General features: G+C 37.6%; 1 protein-coding gene across 6 annotated transcripts in view; it reads right to left on the reverse strand.

Annotated features, from left to right (window-relative positions):
* Positions 1–22,165, reverse strand: part of FGGY (FGGY carbohydrate kinase domain containing) — a 228,847-nt gene that overhangs the window by 97,488 nt on the left and 109,194 nt on the right. For all 6 annotated transcript variants that reach the window (XM_081946309.1, XM_081946311.1, XM_081946310.1 and 3 more), the window contains exons 7-8: positions 16,591–16,719; positions 9,811–9,914 (exon numbers count right to left, since the gene is read on the reverse strand). In XM_081946309.1, coding sequence (XP_081802435.1) covers positions 9,811–9,914; positions 16,591–16,719 — 233 coding nt within the window. The remainder of the gene's footprint in view (positions 1–9,810; positions 9,915–16,590; positions 16,720–22,165) is intronic.

The raw sequence follows: 22,165 nt of genomic DNA on the forward strand, positions 1-22,165 counted from the left end.
TATTGCTGCCTCCGTGTGCCTCATTTTCGGCCTCTGCATGTCCTGTTTTCAGCCTCCATGCTTCCCGTTTTCGGCCTCCGTGCATCCTGTTTTCCATGTATCCTGTTCAGCAGTGATCCCCAACAACAACAACAACTCCCTGCCTGGAACGGGCCAAAAACGGGATGCGGGAGGCCGAAAGTGGGGCGCACGGAGGCGGCCATAGGCAGCAGCGATCCCCACAGCCTGGAACACCTGATCATTGGTGTTATGGGAGGACAATCCAACCACCAATCAGCTACTCGTGCTAAATCAGGCTATGCTGAAGCTGACCAAGCTGTTTGCTGTTTGCTGCAAGGAAGAAATATATACTAAAATACACTATAGGACACACCTAGCTTTTGGGGAGGAAAACAAGAAAAAAAATCTGGGAGGCAGAGGCAGATTTTTTTTTCTTGTTTTCCTCCCCAAAAGCTAGGTGTGTCTTATAGTTCTCAGTGTCTTATGGTCTGAAAAATACGGTAACCATGTGATAGTTACAGTAACAACTGTGACAGTTGTTAGAGCAATGAATGTTGTGAGTCACTTTTTTCAGTGCCGTTGTAACTTCAAGCAGTCACTAAATGAATGGTTGTAAGTTGAGGATTATCTGTACTGCTTTCCTCCTGAGGGGAATCATACAAAGCACAAATGAACTGGATTTGCTACAAAAGGCATTTTTATAACTACTTCATTTGCATATACAGTACTTAATACAAGATATACTTTGTATATCTAATGCATATTTAATCCTCCATGAGGATTTTCTTTTTAAATGTATTATTCATGAGAAAAATCTGTGTTAACTTTCCATATCTGGGAAGACACACAAACACACATACACACACCAGGTTTTTTTTAACAGAAAACAAAATACCTCAGCTAAATATCAAACTAATTTATTTCTACACTGGCAATATGATAATATTCATGTATATTTTATATTAAACAAATAACTACAGGATAGATTACAAAATGCTCTGTCACATCTGAACGTTCATCTATTACTTTAGACAGAATACTGAGAAAAACCGGGATTTGAATAACTGTAGTTTCATGGTTCTGCATTATTTTCATGAGTTTTTTGGGGAGGGGTTGTTTTCATTTTCAAGGCAGCATTTCTCACTTCATCCACCATCCTCTGTGCTAATGTAGTGGGGGACAACACATTGCTGCTTTTGTGAATTACTGGGTTATGGCCAATTGACTGAAAAATGCTTTGCTCCAGGCATTTGACTCCATACTCTTGGAGATCACACATTTAAACTGCCTAACATAAAAGCTAGTGAATAATACAACGTGAGTAATACAACATAAAAATCTACCATGCAGATTTTGAGTGGGTCCTGGGGAAAACTGCCCACAATACGATCAAATTCAGCAGCATGTTGTGATGTGTTTCCTTTCTATGCGGACATTTTCCAGCACAGCCAAGAACTTCGGCGCAATAATGATTTGAGAAGCCTGATGCTTTTGCAATGTGGCATGTTCTGCCATCAAATTGCAGCCAACATATACTAAAACCACTCGCTGGTCTGGCTCCTACTGAGATTACAGAAATCAGCCTGTAGGAACACTTTGAGCCAGCATGCCTCTGCGGTCTCCACCCCAGGATGTTCTGGAAAGACACGTACTGTGCAAGCTCTAGGGCTGAAAACGTGCTCCAGACTCTATTTGTGTAAACAAAGCTGGCAGCTTGGGTGGATATTGTGGAGCAAAAAGAGCACTGTGTGAGTCGCTGGGAAATCAACCAAGTCAGAATATGCACAATTGCTTGGAGTTTGTTTTTTAAAAAGATATAAACAAAACTAGGCAAAGGACATCCCTTTGAACTAAACTGAGAACCTTGGGGATATTTATAATACACAGATTCACCCAAGCAATCCCTCGGTTCTTATATCCTGTTGATCTTTAAGAGGACCTTTTAACAGTCCAAAAGATAAAATCAAAGAAAATTAAGTTACTGCAAGATTTTCAGGCCAAAAGTCATCAGCTCCAAACTGAAAACACAGACTTAATTCAGAAACAGGGTGGAGTGCCTGCACAAATTGCATGATTTAACAATTGTCCTTTTCTGTCTGTGTCAGCATGAACTTTGTAAATGCATGCTTAGAAGAAAACATAAGTAGGAAATACAAATAAACAATATGGAAATTAGGAGAAAATGAAAGCTATGTATATGGTTCTAAGAAAAATAAATTTAACTCCATATAACCATCCTTGATTCCTTGAACACAGTATTAGTTGAATATTAATTTTTTTTAAAAAAAAAGCAGTGTTTGAACTGGATTGGAAGATTGGAAGGTTTTCTGCTTCTTTTTCATGCGAAAGTACCCTTTGCAGGGGGCTGCGGTGGCTCGCATGGTAAGATGCTGAGCCTGCGCTCCGCTGAGGCTGGCAGCTCAATGGCTCGATTCCCATAAGCAAATAAACCATGTAGGGACAGGAAAGGAGCCTCCCCCGATTGCCTACCAGCATTCAAGCATCCCGCAGGTAAAATAGTACCGCCCCCAAAAATTCCTTTCAGAGGCAGCCAGCCACTTCGGTGATCCTTGGCTAACACGTGCCATATGCTAATAATAATAATAATAATAACCCTATTGCAACATCACAAAATAATTCTATGGCATAAGGGAGTTTTGCAAAGTAAAAATAGAGCACGTATTTTGAGGTTCTAACCCCATCCCTCCAGGGAACATATTAGGTCAGATTTTGCCCTCCAAAATCAGACAGAAGTCTCTGAATTTAGAGAGAAATCCAATGTCACAATGTTCTCTCCAACCTCAGCATAAGAAGCCATCTTTTTTCAATGTTAGGAAAGTACAGTAAGTAAGAATAATTCATACCAGTCCTTCATCACATCCTATAGCTCAGTGATGGCTAACCTTTTTCACTTCGGGTGCCAAAAGAACACACGCCCGCACTATTGTGTGCGCTCGTGTGCTCACTCCCATAATTTAATGCCCCCTGGCACTGTGCCTCCTGCACATGCATGCGTGACCGCCCCCTGGTGCCCTGCGTATGCAAGTACAGTTTTCTTGGAGCCTGGGGAAGGGAAAAACAGCCTCCCCCAACCCCCCAGAGGCCCTCCAGAGGCCAGAAATGGCACATTTTCAGACTTCTGGTGGGCCCGGTAGGTCCACTTTTCACCCTCTTCAGGCTCCAGAGGCTTTCTAGGAGCCTGGGGAGGGTGAAAACGGCCTCCCTCGCCCCTCTGAAGGCCCTTTGGGGGCCCAGAAACAGCTCATCTTCCGGTGGGCCCAGTAAGTCCGTTTTTTGTCCCCACCCCCACCCCAGGCTCCAGCGGCTTTCTAGGAGCCTGGGGAGAGTGAAAACGGCCTCCCCCTCCCCCCTGGAGGCCTGAAACGACCCATTTTCTGACTTCCGGTGGTTCCGGTATGTCTGTTTTTCACCCTCCCCAGGCTCCAGAGGCTTTCTAGGACCCTGGGAAGGGCAAAAAATGGCCCAACAAGGAAACTGGAAGTTAAGGGAAGCCTCCGGAGGGCGAAAAACCACCAAAAATCAGCTGGCCAGTGCGCACATAAGCAGAAATGGCTCTGAGTGCCACCTGTGGCAGGTGGGCCATAGGTTCGCCATCACAGCTATAGCTAATAAAAATTTAACAACCAGGGTCAGTTAAATATACAAATGTTAAATGGAAGAAAGAATAGGAGGGGAGAGCGGGAAGCAAGTCTCTTTATGCTTTCAGAATGACAGAGAGTAATTTTGGTCTCCACAAACAGAGCAATCCAGATGGGATCTTTGTTTAGCAATCTTAAATTTCCCTAATCAAATTGGGAATGCCTTACATCAATGCATTAAAAAAAAAACACCAGAAGATTAATTTTAAGAACTTTCATTGATTAAAAGCCTAATGACTGGGATAAGATGAAAACCTTCCTTTATTTAATTTGCAGAGGGCTTTTTGACTAGTTGGTAGAGTACCTGATTTAACAAGATTTGTTTTTTCTTTTTTTCAAAAAAAAAACAACTAGTGCACATATTACAATTTTATAAGCACATAAACTTACCAAAGTCCTCCTATTTATCAGATTAAGAGTTCCGATCTCCCCCCCCCCCCCTATTCTTACATGGCACTTCCCATCTACATTTGTAGGAAAATATGGGAACCCATCAAATTATCTTGAATGCTTTCTTGTTAAGATTCTTTGAAAGCAGCCCATTACTTGACCATTGCACTTTCACCCTGTTTTATGTTGGCTGAATTTCTCCTGACAGTTGACTTTTTCGCTTGCCAGAACCACAACAAAGGAAAGCCTTGAATTTCCATTCAGGCCAATCCCCCCACCACTCTATTTCATTCTCTGCTCTGATCATCTCACAAAGATATTATTGTTGCTGGCTGGTTGAGGCTCAGTGCACCTGAAGTAGATCAAAGCCACTGTTCCATGCCAACTTGACCACACAGGTCTCTCTCTCCTACTGCATTAAATTAAACCTGATGATTCATCTCTATTGCCCTCGGGGTCCCTGGATACAAAGGAGAAATGTATAGAAAGACTTTTTAACAAAAACATGGAGGATAATAAACTTACATTTTTATAGACCTAATTAAAAAAAGGCACAGTTAATTTCAACCAACTGCAGCTGCATATATATCTCATTAAAAAGACATATACAATTGCTCTATGTTGTTGGCCCAGTATAAATAGGTACAGATAAAAGGGTCCTTCAACCAAAAGCCTTTCAAATATTCACTCCAATACAAAATTGCAATGCTTGTTATAATAAAGTAAGGTGGAAGAAACTTACATTTTAAGGATGAAACATATTTACAGTGCAATCCCAAAAGCGTGTTCGGTTGTCTCCTATTCAGGTTGTTGTGTACAACATTATGACCTCAGATATGAATTACTTTAATAGGAATTCCGATCATAACAATGTTCCAGTTATGATTGGGGGTAAATAACTAGTATCTATGGACACCAGTGAGCCTCCTGGAATCTACTAGGATTTCCATTAAACTCACTGTCCCACTTGATTTCTTTGAATCATTGTTAATAACAATAAATTAACAGGAACTTGACATACAGAAAAGGCATCCATTTTGAACCTCACATTTATTTACACCAGGGGTGTCAAAACTTTTTACAAGGAGGGCCAGATATGGTGAGGTGAAAATGTGTGGGGCCGATCATTCAGCCTGACATTCTTTGAACCATTAACATTAATGTGCGGTGAAGGAAAAAACACCGGGCGGTGAGGATGAGTGACAGGCTGACCCGGCAGGGAGAAGAGGCTGCGGGCCACTCAAAATTTGAAAACGGGCCACGATTGGCCCACGGGCCGGACTTTGGGCATGCCTGGTTTACACCAATACTTTCCCAAAGGTCCCACTGAAATTATTAAATTATCCTAAGACGATTATCTAATAAATGAACGCTGTCTGGCTGCCAGGTTGTAAATTGTGAATCTTTTTTGACAATACAGGTAGTCCTCAACTTACAATAATTTGTTTACTGTCTGTTCAAAGTTACAATGATGCTGAAAAACAGTGACTTACATTTGACATTATGATGATTGCAGCATCCCCGTGGTCACGTGATCAGAATTCAGATGTTTGTCAACTGACCCATATTTATGACGGTTGCAGTGTCCCAGGGTCATGTGAGCATCCTTTGCCACCTTCCGATAAGCAAAGTCAATGGGGAAGCCAGATTCACTTAACAACCGGGTTACTAATTTAACAACTGCAGTGGTTCATTTAATAACTGTGGCAAGAAAGGTCAGAAAATGACGCAAAATTCATTTAATAAACATCTCACTTAGCAAAAAAAAATTGAGATTCAATTGTGGTCATAAGAAAAGGACTATCTGTATTTTGTGAATGCACCCATGCATTCAGAATTCCAACCCTGCACAAGTCCCCAAAATATTGTATCATCACTATTGTTTAGCCAAAAGCTTTACTCTGGCTATTTCTTTTCATGGGCAAAAACTCAAATACATATACATTCTTCATATTATTTTCTAACAATGTTGTAATTCATAGATGTATGATCAGACTAATCAGTTTAAAGTCAGCCAGTTCATTTTATAGGCCTTCTTAACTAATAAAAATGAAAGTATTAATTTACATAAATTTATATTATAAATTAATATATTTACTACAATTTTTCCTATATCCTTCATCCATCTTTTTTTAAAAAAACTGCATGAGTGACAAATGCCCTTTTATTTGGTTTACTTCTGTACATTATTTACATTTCTGATTACCTACTTTCTATTGATAGCCAGACATATATTACATACATTTATTATATACTAGCTGTACCCGGCCACGCGTTGCTGTGGCCCAGTTTGGTTAAATGGAAAAGAAAGAAAAGAGAAAGCGCAAGTCCCCCAGCAGAGGCGGCGCCCGCATGGAAGTGCTTCAAGGGCCGCCACGGAGGATGCTCCCACAGGCCCCGGCCTGGCTGAGCTGAGGAAGAGAGGAGGAGGTGGCCGCTGCCCCCAACCCAGCTTCCCTCAGCGGTGGCGGCGAGAGGAGGTGGCCGGCGTCCCCCAAGGAGCAGGAGGAGGAGGAAGGAGCCGCCCTTGGCGACATGGACGCGAGGCAGTCCCCGCTGGCCATGGCCCCATCCAGAGACACCATCGCCGCTGCAGTCGCCACCTCACGGGGCACCCAGTGGCTGCCCCAGCCCCACTGAGCCTCAGGCTGACACCACCGCCGCCCCGTCAGAGCCGCTTTGGTGAGGCCGTAGCTGGCTCCCTGTGAGGGGGGTGGAGAACGCACACAGCGGCCGGGCTGAGACGACGCTCTGCTTCCACCTCCTCTGGAGCTCCACTGGACTGGGTGGGGGGAGGCCGGCTTAAGGGTGGGAGGAGACGGCCGAGGGATGGGGCAGGCGTCGCCCCGCCACAGACAGCAAAGGCGTGGCGGGAGGGGAGAGTGGGGAGGGGGAGGCCAAAAGGCTTCAGCTCCCCTTGGTGGAAATGGCGAAGCTCGTTGGAGGAGGGGCAGAAAGGGGAAAAGGTGCAGCCGCAGCCCAGCCACACATATAAAGGGACCGTCGGGACAAAGCTGGAGAGAGGCCGAACTGTTCTGAATATACTATACTCAAGAAATGAACACCATGGTATAGCGTGTATTGCTTTTATGTCCAGCAGATGGCGCTGGTTTTCAAAAAAGCATGTTTTTACAAAAAACATGTTTTTACCTGTCAAAGGTGTGACATCTATATAATATACATATATAAAAACATGCTTGTAGTCGAATGCAAAATTTCAAAGCAATCGGTGAAGAACTTTCGGAGATTTGAGATTTTGAACAAACAACATTACATTTTTATTTATATAGATAACTGAAAATTGTTCTTTAGGCCTTGTTCTTTGAAATTGTGTGATTGGAATGTGGAGACCAAAGGACCGATTAATTTAGCCAGATATATTTTTGAATCTATATTGATAATTGGGATCTTTGTGTTTATTAAGGCACTTTACTTTAAAATATTGGAAAAACGCTGAAAATATTGCAAAACAGCAGCAGCCTCCTCCTGCACCTCAAAAATAATAAGACCAAGTGCTTATTTTGGGGTCAAACAATAAGACCCTGTCTTATTTTTGGGGAAACACGGTAGTTATCAGTAATTTTATGTTTTAATTGTTGAATTTTTAATTATTAGTTTTTATGACTGTCTCTTTTATTGTGTGACACCTGGAATCATAAATTTGTGAGATAGATAGCTATGTAACTATGATGTATAAACTAATTAATTAATTAATTACCCATAATGACTATTCTGACAATGCAATTAATTCTACTGGCCCACTTGGAACAACAATAGCAATTGTTACACAATGCTAATTATCCATTATATATAACATGTGCCGATGAAAACTTCATTCTTTTTTTTTCTACCAAACAACTTTCTTTAAGAGAAATTCATTATGATGATTATGTGCTACCAAGGAAATGTTTGGTGCTGTATACAGGTAGTCCTTGACTTACGACCACAACTAAACCCAAAATTTATGTTGCTAAGTAAGAAATGTGTTAAGTGAGTTTTGCCCCATTTTACGACTTTTCTTGCTAAAGCTGTTAAATGAATCACTGGGGTTGTTAAATTAGTAACATATTTTTATGTGAACCTGGTTTCCACATTGACTTTGCTTGTCAGAAGGTCGTAAAAGGGGATCACATGATCTCAGGACATTGCAATGGCCATAAGTATGAAACAGTTGCCAAGCATCTGAATTTTGATCACATGATCACAAAATGACCTGTTGTAAGTCGAGGACTACTTGTACTTAGAAGACTCAAGCCTCAAATCAAAACTTCAATGCTATCAACTCTCCTGTTTACTATCTTCATGAGTTTGAGATAGGACCCTAAGAAAGGAAAGATGAAAAAGGGATAAAACAACAAAATGATTCCAGACGGATTTATTTGGCCTAGATTTATTCCAAACTAAGTTCAAAAGAGTTCGAAAGAATTTCTCAACAGCACAAAACTATCTAGGGCACATGTAGACTCAAATTCTCCTTTGCTAGGAACTATAATTCATGCAAAAGCTCATATATCTAAATAGCTGGATCAAAATCATTTTCTTTACAATTGAATAATAAGGTACTAGACCAGTGCTAGGTTCCGGATCCTGTTCCAACCAATACGTCACCCACATGGACGTGCGCGGCACGTGCATGCAGCATATGCATGCGTCGTACCTGCCTGCGATGCCTCCGCAAGGCTCCAGCTGCTTGGTGGAGCATTGCACAGGCGCTGTACGCGCCATGCATGAGTGCGGAAGAGCCAAATGCTTAAAGGACAGGTAAGGAGCTTGGGCGGGTGGGTGGGCCCTCCAGAGCATCGTACCGGAACGGTACCCAGTGCTCCGGGCAGGCTCCGGTACGCCCATACTGGGATGTACCGCCTGCAACCCACCACTGTACTAGACTATTGTTGCAAGTAATACCTTATTATAGCTTTTTTCTTGCATGCAAGCATACACACACACACATATATATATATGTGACTACAAATACCAGTTTACAAAATTCTAATTTATACCACGTATATAATTTATATAAAGATAACAAAATGTTTCCACTATAATTAGTAGAGAATGTGTATACCTAACCATTTTTGCTTCATATATATCAATTTTATTAAATTTCATCCAATGATTCAGTTAACATAAATAATTTCTAAATGAACAAAAAATGATAGAAAGGCTAGTCACAAAAATTGATTGATTTTAGGCTTAACAAGATTAATTTTAAAAAGAGACACTCTGAGCTGTAATTAAAACTCCAGGGAAAAGCTTTTGCACTAATTCACTGAGAAAAATTATGGAAGCAAAAATGGCTTATCCTGCCTCTTTTGGAGCCATAATCTGTCTCAAAATTTTATAGATCATTAGAGCTCTCAAAGAAAGAAAGATTTATATTGATTAAGTAAGGAGGTGAGAGAGATGAAAGTCTAAAGACACTGAATATTCCATTATAGAGTAGCATCATCAACCCTCATCAAGGGTTACTCAGGGTCCAAGTCACAGATATAATTTCATTATACCCAGTTAAAGTCAGAGTAGAATAATTTTTAACACTGCTTTTATATTATATGCCCTTTCCATAGTACTGATTGCCTACTATTATTATGGCTGCTTCTTTATGGAAAATTCGTGATGATATATAAACCTGTGAAGGTTAACAATAGCTTCAAAATCCTCACAATTCAAAGCAGAGTACAACAGAAATTAAAAGGTGTTAAAAGGTTCGTTTTTCATCAGCTAAATGTATACAGTTGGTAATTTACTACCATGAACTTACTGCCATGTGGCATGATGATGTCCCACATATTACAGCCAGCCGGGAAGTAATTGGCTGATTTTCACAAGGCAAGTTATGTCCTTTCACGTTGGCTCCAATCATACCTGGTATAAAAATAAAGAAGAAACAAAACTGGCCTTTCAGGCAAAACAAAACTTTTAAGTGATATTTGTTGAGAAACCTGCCAAATTTTAAATAGAGGCTGTATCTCTATTTTCTTGTCCTTGTAAAATATAGCCAAAAGTCTGCTCAACAATAGGATGAAGCCATAGGATAAGAACATGTAGAATTAAATAAGATTTATGGTTGGACATACCCCAGGTCTATAGGAGATAAAAGTTTCAAATGTGGTGGTAGAAAGTGTGTGTATTTTTAAAAATTTTTATTTACAAACATGTAAAATACACATACACAAAACTTAGACGTACACCACATTTACACAATACAATACGAAGAGGAGCTTCCTGTTCTTTCTAATAGCAATTGCCAATTGATACTGCTCACCTTATATTATTTCCCCTTCTATTATATTTCATTTGTATTTTACCATTCTTAGCCCTCTTATCTTACTCCTCTGTCTGCTATATTAGCTGATTACCTTTAGTAAGTTTAAACCACTTTGATACATATATATGTGTTAATTCTCTTTAACTTCTATTTTTGGGCTTTGTTGTCTTCCTTCATTGATCCTTGTTTCTTTCCTCCATCCACCTATACCATTTATCCCGTATCTGGTAGTATTCTGTTTCTTTTTTTCCCTGGATTTCTTTTGTTAATTTGTACATTTCAGCACAGTACATAACCTTTCTTATTATTTCATCTTCGCTTGGAATTAATTTGTTTTTCCATTTCTGGGCAAAGGCAATCCTTGCTGCCGTAATTATATATATTAAATACTGAATTTCTTTTTTATATTTCACAGTCAATATTCCTAATAAAAAAAACCTTCAGGTTTCCATTCTATTTTAACACCTGTTATTACCTCTAGCCACTTTTTGATCCTTTTCCAAAAAATTTTAGCCTCCTCACAGGTCCACCATAAGTGGTAGTAGGTTCCATGTACTGATTCACATTTCCAGCATTTTGGGAAGGTATTTGTTGAGATTTTAGCTAACCTTGTTGGTGCCAGGTACCATCTGTAAAACATTTTGTACTGATTTTCCTTGCATGCAACTGATAGTGTCATTTTTAAGTTTGTTCCCCAAATTTTTTCCCATTTATCCAATTCAGTATTATAACCCCCCCCCCCCAAAAGAAAGTGTGTGTATTAGTATGTCTGCAGGATTTCAAAATAAAAAATGATGAGGCAATATACCTGTGTTTCCCTGAAAATAAGACAGGATCTTATATTAACTTTTGCTCCAAAAGACAAATGAGGGCTTATTTTCCAGTTAGATCTTATTTTCGGGGAAATATGGTACTCAATGCATCCACCTGGCTGATGATCTCAACTGGGGCTTACTTTGGGTATAGGGCTTATATTGCGAACATCCTGAAAAATCATGCTAGGGCTTATTTTCCAGTTGGGTCTTATTTTCGGGAAAACACAGTAATAGTAGTAGTAGTAGTAGTAGTAGTAGTAGTAGTAGTAGTAGTACTGAATTCTTGCTTGCCACTTGACTCCCTTCTAATTTGCATATGCAACCACACTATCAAGCTAAATCATTGGGTGTTTTTGAATTCAGAAAATAAGAAAGTAGACGAAGGGATCTTATTCTTCCTTCATGAAACCAGGACTTTCCCAGTAAAATTACTGAGAGTCCAAAGGAAAATAACTGTTTATATAAGGTATAGCAGTATTACAAAATATGCTATAATAAAGACGTAGAGAGGTCTGCTGGCTTATAGTATAGTTAATAAGGCTGCAAGATAGGAACCAGTTGTTCCTGTGATAAAAACAATTGCTATTTTAATGTACATCAGGTGCCTTCCAAAGGCATCAAAGGAACAGCCAAGAGAAGAAGCCTGGCACTTAAACCCTGGAGCATAGACCTACATATTGAATGTGATTTGGGTGTCCTGAAGTGGGCAGATTTCTATGTGAATATGCCTTCACTCTTGTCTGCAATGAACAGACTAATCCTGCTGAGTCAAGTCTATGAACATTCTGCCAAGTACGCTGATTCCTGAATAAAGGATTAAATGTCCGGAGAGCTCAGATTTACAGCTGTGCTTGTATGAAATCTAACGGATAGCTTTAAAAGGATATTCTATATTATCAAAAGCATTTATAAGCTCCTTTTGCACCCTCTATTTCAATTGCTTCCAGAATACTTAAAAAAAAACACAGGCAATTCTTGGAAGATGTTCTTATCTGTCTCTATCAACCATCAGGTTTTTATGGAATTTCTAGAATCAGAGGCAATATGCTCCAGTGCAAACCAACTGCTGTGTTCACGGTTTGTTAATGAGTTAGTCCTCCTAGCTGGTCACTGTTTGAAGAAAAATGCTGAATTGAATACGTCATTCCCTGCTGAACAGACCCTTCGTTTATTCTTACTGATTCTGAATTTCAATTTAAGACATGACTACTTCATTTAACTGTAAATAATATCTAAACATTCACTAACGCTTTGATGCTAAACCTTATATTGTTTACTTCTTTAGTTTTTATGTGAACTGACTATGAAAACTGCTAGCAGAAACAAGATGAATTTTTTTCTAAACACAGTCTCCACTTCTGAAGGTAATACTATCAACAAAATATAGTTATAATCTTTTTGAATAATCAGACTATGGTTATTAAAAATTCAACTTGCAATCCTAGGGAATTTTCTTTGGATAAATTCTAAATAAATAAAATTGGAGGTTGCTCTCAATAGACATACTTAAGGTTTCTCCATACGTCCTACCAAGAGGTGGACAGTACATAAACAACAACTAAACCCTTACGTTGGTTTCTACTGTTTTTATTACACCTAAGTTATATCTGCATTCGGTCTAAAAACTTCAAGAAACAGTATAGATTCTAAGAAACTCTACATATAGCTCTACTTTAATTTCAATATTTAATTTAAACCAAAATGCAAATGACTATGAAACTGTATTAAAATAAGTATTGATCTTTTATTAATTTTTTTCAGTAACTAAGAAGTAATCAAGTCTCAGTGCTGAATTTTGAAAAGGAAAATATCAATAAGATGCTTTTTGTGAATAAGCATGGCATCTTTCACTTCTAAAATAAACACATGCATCTACATTAAATCTCTCTGTTTTTAATATCAAAACATTTTCAAAATGGAATCCTGTTGGATTTTAAGTGAAATGTTTATTAAAATATTCACTGGGTCTTTAGAGACAGATTATTTTTTGAGGTTACTGTGGGCAATTATTTTCATCTCTTGATATTCAAAACTTAAGTTCATGTATGACATGTTAAATCAAGCTGCATCCTTTACTATATGTTGACTTCTATTCCAGTTTCTTTATCAACTAGTTTGTATTTATGTATATAAACCTCACACAAATTTGTTTGTACAAAAGGAAATCTATCCTTTACTGAAACCACATATATTAGGAATGAAGCTTTTTATTGATCCTTCAAATAATATTCATTTATAATGAAGACATTCTTTATCTTCCGTCTAAGCAAATAATCATTCTGCAGATTTGGAATTTCTATTTGAAATTTCCATAGTTTTGTATATTTGTATTTCATAAAGTACAGTGGGACACTGATTTTTAGTAGTAAACGTTTGACAGGCATTCTTAACAATAACCTAAAGAGACGTCAGCTGTACTCCTAATCATTAGAGAATGAAGCACTAGCACATATTCAACTGAGATAAAACAGAAATGCAAATGCAAAACAGAATTCTTGACTATCAAAATGCAAGCAGACTTCTTATATGCAGCAGTTCAGGCTGAAAAGAGTGTGTAATTGCACAAAGAGCCTGTTATACAATGTGTCTTTCTTTAAAAAGGAAAACTAACCAGATTTCAGGTCCTGAAATCAATTCTGTACCAATATTGTACACATCTGGGTAGTAAAAATAGTAGGCAGTTGTATATAGAAATAATTTGCTGAATCTATAAAGCAGCTACCACTCCTTTCCAATCAAAGTAATAGTAGAAAATAAGATAAGAAAAACATTTCATTTTTCAAAAATCTACTTGCCCAATGAGAAAACACAGTTGTCCAAGGTTTCTAGCACATTAAATAAATCACTAAACAATTAAATCTCGCTATCCTCTTTCTTGCTTTGTAATTAATTCCCACAGTAATTTCCACAGTGACAAAACAAATGGATAGAAAATAAGGAAAAAATAGTTTTTTAAAACTATCTATCTACTGGTAGGTGAATAAAGAGGCAGGAAGGGGGCTATAGATCCACAAAGAATTCTCTCACATTTTCCTTTCAGTTTTGCATTGTTTATAAACATGAGAAACAGTATTTTAAAGCATTTCTTTCTAATGTATGCCTGGAAATTGAACAATTGATCCACTTAAAAGACAGCACCAAATTGACTAAAGAAAGAAGGAACTGTGTTTATCCTTCGGAAGTCTAGAATTCATTTGACTTTATCAACAAATAAGAATGAAAAACTCTCCCTGTTTTCCAAACTTCTTTCCAGAGAGAGCTAAACCTGACAGTGGTCATCCTGAAAAGTAGAATTAAGTATTTTTCAAAGGAAATGTCTAAAGATATATATCAGCTGAATTACCTGCTACTTATTCTCTGTCCAATTAACTTGACATAGTGAAGTATTATTTTTTCAAAGCAGATAAAAAATTTCATTTGACCATCAAATGAACAACATGATATGGAATAAATTATTAGACATGAAATATTAAGAATCTGTACTTTAAACATGAATATCTATAATATGTGAAAACAGACATCTGCTAGTACAACAGGATTTTAACTGTAGGCCAAATCTGCTTCATATGCCAGATCAGATCTGGAGTCATGTGAATCAACAGAAGGAGGAAAAAAAACCATCAGGTTGTATTTGTACTGGATGCAAGCTGAAGAATGTACTGAAATTAAAGTTTATGAGGCAAAAGACACAATGGTACAATCTGTTTTTACCCCCGTTATTTCAGTAACACATGTATGTTCTGACAAAGAAAACATTTGCACTGCAGAAAGAATTCACTTTCAATATATTGTAATCGAATAGAAGATAAAAATTTGAACACTCTATTGAAGCATTGAGACTGCTCTGAAGAACTATCACATACTCAAAATATTCTCCCTTTTTTCCTCAATCTGTTAACTATATTATTTAGCACAGCTTATCAATAGTTTTATGTCTTCTTCTGCATATTTTTTTGTACACTGCTCAGAACAGAAGGTGCCATATAATTAAGAGATTCAAGGTATTCTTTCTGATTATTGTTTTTATGTAGTATATTGTTTTATTGGATGTCACTGGACATAGGCTGCCTACAGTCTTTCATGATATCATGATTTCATGATATCCTTGCCCAAAAATTGATGAAATGAAATCAACAAATATTTTCTTAATGTTTTTTTAATGCCTTCCTGGCCATCTGTCTTATTTAATAGATTTTTTTTTCATGGTTATCTCTAACCTGCAGGAATCAATCTGGGTTGGTCATCAGGACCAGAGGTTTTGTCTTCTGAGCTTTTGGACTCATGCTGGAGCCCATCTTCAAGGAACTTCTCTCTGGCTAGAAGACAAAATCTCCGACCCAGATCAGATCCTGTAACATTATCCTGGGACACATATATTTGCTTTCATTTGTGAGAGGTAACCTATCCCCTTCCACAAATGGACCTGAGGTGGTTTACAATAAAAAACAACAACCAATAAAATTAGCAATCTGTCTGTCTCATCTCCCTAAACTAAAATAATCCTAGAATCTTCAACATTCACTCTGTAGAATCGACATGTTTTCTAGATTTAGAATAGAATAGAATAACAGAGTTGGAAGGGACCTTGGAGGTCTTCTAGTTCAACCCCCTGCTTATGAAGGAAACCTATACCACTTCAGACAAACATCTTCTTAAAAACTTCCAATGTTGGAGCATTCACAACTTCTGGAGGCAAGTTGTTCCACTGATTGATTGTTCTGTCAGGAAATTTCTCCTTAGTTCTAGGTTGCTTCTCTCCTTGATTAGTTTCCACCCATTGTTTCTTGTCCTACCCTCAGGTGCTTTGGAGAATAGCTTGACTCTCTCTTCTTTGTGGCAACCCTGAGATATTGGAACACTGCTATCATGTTTCCCCTAGTCCTTCTTTTCATTCAACTAGACATACCCAGTTCCTGCAACCGTTCTTCATGTGTTTTAGTCTCCAGTCCCCTAATCATCTTTGTTGCTCTTCTCTGCACTCTTTCTAGAGTCTATAATTTTTTATAGGCCAAGAGGTTAATGGCATTCCTTATCTCAAAAGCTAAGATATTCTAAAAGGCTGAGGGGACCACTCAGAAGGAACACTGATTGATTGCCCATCTCCCTCATTTTCGGTAGTGATCCTCAGCATGCCATCCTTCAGAGATCACAGAGGACCAGCTGAATTTGGGCAGAAAAGATAGTTCAGCAGTACCATATAAAGACAATAGTTAACCTTCTGACTTTGAAGCAATCTGTAATCAGTGCAGTGGACCTCAGCACAGGTATAATGCTGCTAACAAATGGTGCCATACGTTGGAGCTTCTCAGATTTCTTCAGAGATACTGTAGCTCTATGTAGAATTGGCTGCAACATTTAAGTTAGTTGATCTAACTTAAAATGCAGAGAGATCCTATTCTATGATTCAGCCTTTACACTCAAGCATCTACATGACAAAACCAACAAACATATAGAATACCTAATCCTCCAGCATGTGCATCAATAAGAGAGGCAGCTACAGCAATCCCCTTAGACAGACCAAGATCTTCTGCAGCTTCTGTTGTTAATCCATTTCCAACTGGAGTTCCTGGAGGGAGAACTTCATTTCCTAAGCAGAAACAAGGGGGAAACAAAAATCAAAGCATTATAATGCTGAAACAAATCATAGTTCTCTATGTCCCTACATTGAGATAACTTCTTTTTTATTTAGCAGATGTAATACTGCAGTTTATTTTAAAACATACATACATAAGATATTAATCAGGTTAAACGAACCAGGCCAAAGGAACAAGAAGTCTAGGTCAGTATTTCTCAAAGCCACTATATGTTGAAATATAATACAATAAATATAATATAATGTAATGTAATATAATGTAATATAATATAATAAATATCATATAATACATATAGTAAATACATATTAAAATCTCAGCAAGCAATGGTGAAAAACAATAGTGACAGCAAAAACATCTAATCTGATTTTTAATACAATAAATGTTGATAAATGTCACCCTATAAACCAATACTCTCTAGAGGTCCTCTATAACTTTTACAAGTAGAAAGGGGTCCTAAAAGAAAAAAAAAGTTTAAGAAAGTTTTTAAAAAGTTAATTTTGCAATTTTTTTTAAATAAATGGATAGCCCACTGGCAAACATCATATTCAAGTTCTCTCAAATATTAATACATGAGGGGGGGAAAGTCCCAGCTTTTTATTTTTGCGTTTACTTTTTCAAATCATAAAACATGGAAATTTATGTAAAGTACAGCATATTCCCCTATCCTGAAGGGGTCCTGAACCTCTGGCATTTTAGAAAAAGATGTGAATTGACTTTTATGATCATATTGTCTTGAAAGATCTGAGAGAGCAAGAAAAAAGAATATACCCATCCAAATAATTTTGCTAAATATATGGAGGCTTTTCTACCCACACGCTACACAGTCAGCAAACAAGGAGTGGGAATCATATTCTCTTCATTGAACGCCTCATTTCAAGAGAAGATGGAACCAGCCCAAGCAATGCTAACATCCACAAAAGTTTGAAATTACCTTGGGTTTACTAGAAAAAAAAAAGTACCTTAAAGTCTGTACAATAGGCAGAATAAGTTTGTCTTCAGGACAAAACAGAACAAACCCACTATAAATGTACTAAAAGCAGACTTCTAATTTGGCTGATTTAATATTTTAGGAGTGGCTCTTCAACACAGATACCTAAAAGTAATCTTAACTTGGATATATATATTAAATTGAGGGTTCTCGTTCAGTTGTTTGAGACAGAAACTTTCTTTCAGTGAAATCTTTACTTATGCCATCTCTTTTTCATGTCTGACATCTCATTTTTTGAAAAGGCTTCTTTCACCCTGTGAAGTGAAAAGCAAGTTTACCAAAGGAAAAAGCTGTCTGAACTGTTTCCTTTTCCTTTATTCTTGCCTAAACTCTGGCTGAGGAATTTGCTTGGCTTGTGTTTTGCTTAAAGAAAACGTAGGTGCTATAATGACCTCCCACCTTCCCAAGCAGTTGCCAAAGTAACCAATTATTTACCAGCAAATCTCTGGTTAAACCTGAGCAACTAAATCATAGGGTCCCAAGCTATCTTAATACTTAATAACATGACACCCTTCAATATTCACTTGACTTTAAAAACAACAAAACAAAAATCCAGCAAAGGGGTCCAGTTGATTCAACCATGAGGTGTCCACTTATTCAAGCTATGCTTTTAATTTGTTGTGCAGAACTAGCGCCATTTATGTGGAACTAAAACTGGCTCCATCCCAAAAGAATCTGAAGAGGAGAATAGCTCACTTGTTAAGTTAAAAGTGGTGTCTAGAAAAAAAAACTTAGTGTGTTTGTCTTAGTGTAAACCTCACTGATTTTGAGTAACCCTTCCCAGTGAAAATATATAGTAATGGAGCACCATCAAAGTCTTACACTTGGTTTTAATTTATTATGGTTGGATCTGAGTTATGTAGAGATGGGCAGTCAAGGACCAGTGCCATCCTCAATGCCCAGTTTGCAGTTCCTTATGTTATCTTTACCAAAGTATGGTGACAAAATAATTGTCAGGCTTGGAAGCCATATTTTACAGTGGGCCTCAAGGAACTCTGACAATAATAGAATTTGGGGGCATAATTTTGCTAGCTTTAGAGGTCTTTTTTGAGAATTAAGGTAAGGCCTCTGATGGACAACTGATATCACAAGCAACATTCTACAAGTATCAAAAAGGGGTGATAAATAAAAGTATTTTTCCCCTAGTTTTTCCCTTAAGCACTTTTTTTAGATCAGCCAAGCGTTGATACACTAGTTGCAACAAGAATTAGCTGACCAGTTAGTTGCCTGAGCTTGACTTTGTGGGCTGAGAAAGAGTGATTGACCCCAAAAACCCTGCCAGCTTTCATGCCTAAAGCAGGATTAGAAATCACAGTCTCCTGGTTTATAGCCTGGTGACTTAATCACCAGACCAAATTGGCTCTCGAATAGGAAATAAATAAAAGTAGAGCATGGAATAAAAAACAAAGTACATTTAAATCTACCATATTTTTCAGAGTATAAGGTGAGTATAACACACCTTTTCCCTCAAAAAAGAGGTTGAAAATCTGGGTGCGTCTTATACATTGAATACAGCAATTTTTTGCCTCCCAAAAACCCGCTCCCTTCACCAAAATGGCTGTGCATAGCCTTTAGGAGGCTTCCAGAGTGCTCCTGGGGGCTGGGGAGGGCAGACGTAAGCAAAAAAACAGGCTGTTTTCTGCTCAATTTTGCACCCCCAACCCCCAGGAGCACTCTATAAGGCTCCTAAAGGCTATGCATGCCCTTTTTAAAAGAAAAAAATGGGCTCGGTTTTGCAAAAAACGGGCTGTTTTTTGCTCGTTTTTGGGAGGCCCACCCACCTACCAGGAGCATTCTACAAACCTCCTAAAGGCTATTCATGCCTTTTTTGGAAAAAAAAAAACATGCCCTGTTTTTGCAAAAAACAGGGCCCGTTTTTGGGTGGTCTGCAGAATGCAAAAACTTTTTTTTTTAATTTGTCTCTTCAAAATCTTGGTGCATCTTTATACTCCGAAAAATATGGCAGCTTATACCAATGCCATTCATCATGTTTCTCCATACCTCCCTAGGGGCATTCCCCAAAAGTCAACACTTCTGAGTAAGGAGATGTCCATCATGATCTCCTGATACAAGCTCCACCCTCAACATACATGTGTGATGTTGCAACACAACTACAAAAGGGGAGACAATGTGCTTCACAAGCGAGGACACACGTTTCATCTTTTCTACTTTCCCCCTTGTTTCTATAATTCTATGCATCAATATAGATATCATTTTGTTCTATACACTTCTCAACTCTTTCTTTTTGAGAAATTTAACTCCATAAGTTTTTCAGTCTCAATTATTTCAGTATTTCTGTATGCATTTGCTCTGCAATTTGTCCTAATTCATTCTGTCTATATGACTAAACTATTTCTTGCAAGCGAATTAGAAAAATCACATTCTAAGAATGGATTCGCTTTGTTTTATCAAAACTTAGCTATATAATTTTACTTCTTTAAAAAAAACATGAAAACAAGTGGGAAATTGAGCAGGCAGCCTCTGGGGAACACTGACCTGAGATTTCTTAGATGATTTTCCTTTCTAAGCAAATGAGCAAATGATCATATTCTATAGCATGGTGTAAATCTCTTAAATACTGCAAGGGAATGTGAATTCAAGCCACAGCTATGTGTCTTGATCCTAGGCTTCAAACAATGAAGTAATCAAGGCAATACAATTATCTGTCAGCTAGATAAATAAATCTATTGCTCCAGCTCATTTAACAAGGAAAGATAGGGAACCCATTAAACACTTGAACTGCAAGATGATTCAGTGCAGAATGATGTGTTTCTAGATAGACCTTGATTGTTGAAGGCACAAATATCTCTCAGTGGCACAAAGTCCTTTATAAAAAGCGTGCTTTGGTAAAACAACTAATCCATGCTGTAGTAATCTTATGACTGGATTATCTCAATGTGTTATTCAAGGGGCTGCTCCTACAGATGTTCCAGAAACTTTAGTTAATATAAATAAGGCAGTAAGAATACTGATTCTATCCAGCCAATGTGATTATATTACTCCAGAATTATGGCATCTATACCAAGACACAGATCACTTTTGGTCTCATTTCAAAATCCTACTTTTATTAGTAAATTTACTTATGGATTAAGTCTACAGTATCTAAAGGAATAGCTCTTTCCACATATTTTTACCTTACCCTTAAATCAATTCCTGAGGCTCTGTTATTGGTGCCGTAATATAAAATATGAAAAGCTAACCAGAAACATAAGGCTGGTGGCCTTGCAACTCTGAAAACCTTCACAGAGAACATGTGTGACATCTAGTTTGTTATGTTTTTTTAATATCAAGGACCTACTTGATATTAAAGACCAAAGTCCAGGCTTTTTATTGTGTAAAAAATTAATATTTATGTTTTTTAATTTACTTCCTTTCTGTTGCTTTATTGCTGATACATTATGGATGTTCTGTGCTTATTTTTTTGCCACAGTAAATACAAGATGTTCTCCCCATTACAAATACTTAGAACAAAACAAGAGAACATATTGTACATATGTTGCTTTCATATTAGCCATATTGTCACTCTTTATTTATTCAGTTACCATGGATAATTGTAATGCTGGTAATTATCAGATGACTGTGTGTGTGGTTTTTTTGTATTGTGCTCCAATTTTCTTTTATGAAGACTTATTCTTTTATGAAGTCAAAGTATTTTTGTTATTTTTGCTGAACACACACGAACGTATTTCACCATCTTGACCATAACAGGCACACAAAATACTATTGAGGGTTTGTTCTGAATTTATTGATGTGTTAAGATCTACCTATTTTGTTACTTGTCAATCATAGCTAGTGGAATAATAATGAAATCTCCTAATTGCTGCATAGCAACTTAATAATGTTGATCAGTGGATTCTACTTTCTGTAGAGAGAAAGACAGTAAAAACTTTAGTTAGGGTTTCCATGGTCAATGACTTTAGAAGCCACATCTAAGACATCGTATATCATATTGTGTCAGAATTATATATGGTTTACTCAGGGTTATATAAATTTAAGGGTGTCACTATTTTTTTAAGCCAGAAGTACTGGTTCACAGTTCAACCCTGGTCCACTTAGCAATGTTGATATTAATCTTTAAAGTCCTAACATCAATTCAAACCTGATATTTATTTTGTGTGATTGTTAGAAGTGACAATAGTTTAAAATGCCAATTTCTCAGAGAAGATTTGTGCCTTGTGTATTTTTAATTGTTAGAACTGTAATTAAAAAAATTAGCCCAGCAGAGGTTATGTACCCTTGGAAATAAAGATAGTAAATACCAGTCACTTTGCCTGGGCTGCATGTCAGTTTCCAATATTTATTTCTATCTACCTACCTGTTGAGCTATCTGGGACACTGAGTATCCAAGCAACATTCTGGTGGGCAGAGTAAGGCACCCAAATATGGGTAAATAAATAGCTTCACAATCACAAGAAGGAGCCTTGGTGTCAAAGCATCAAGGCAGGAGTGGG

Source organism: Natrix helvetica (genome assembly GCF_964273705.1).
Source record: "Natrix helvetica genome assembly, chromosome: 3".
NCBI lineage: Eukaryota > Metazoa > Chordata > Lepidosauria > Squamata > Natricidae > Natrix > Natrix helvetica.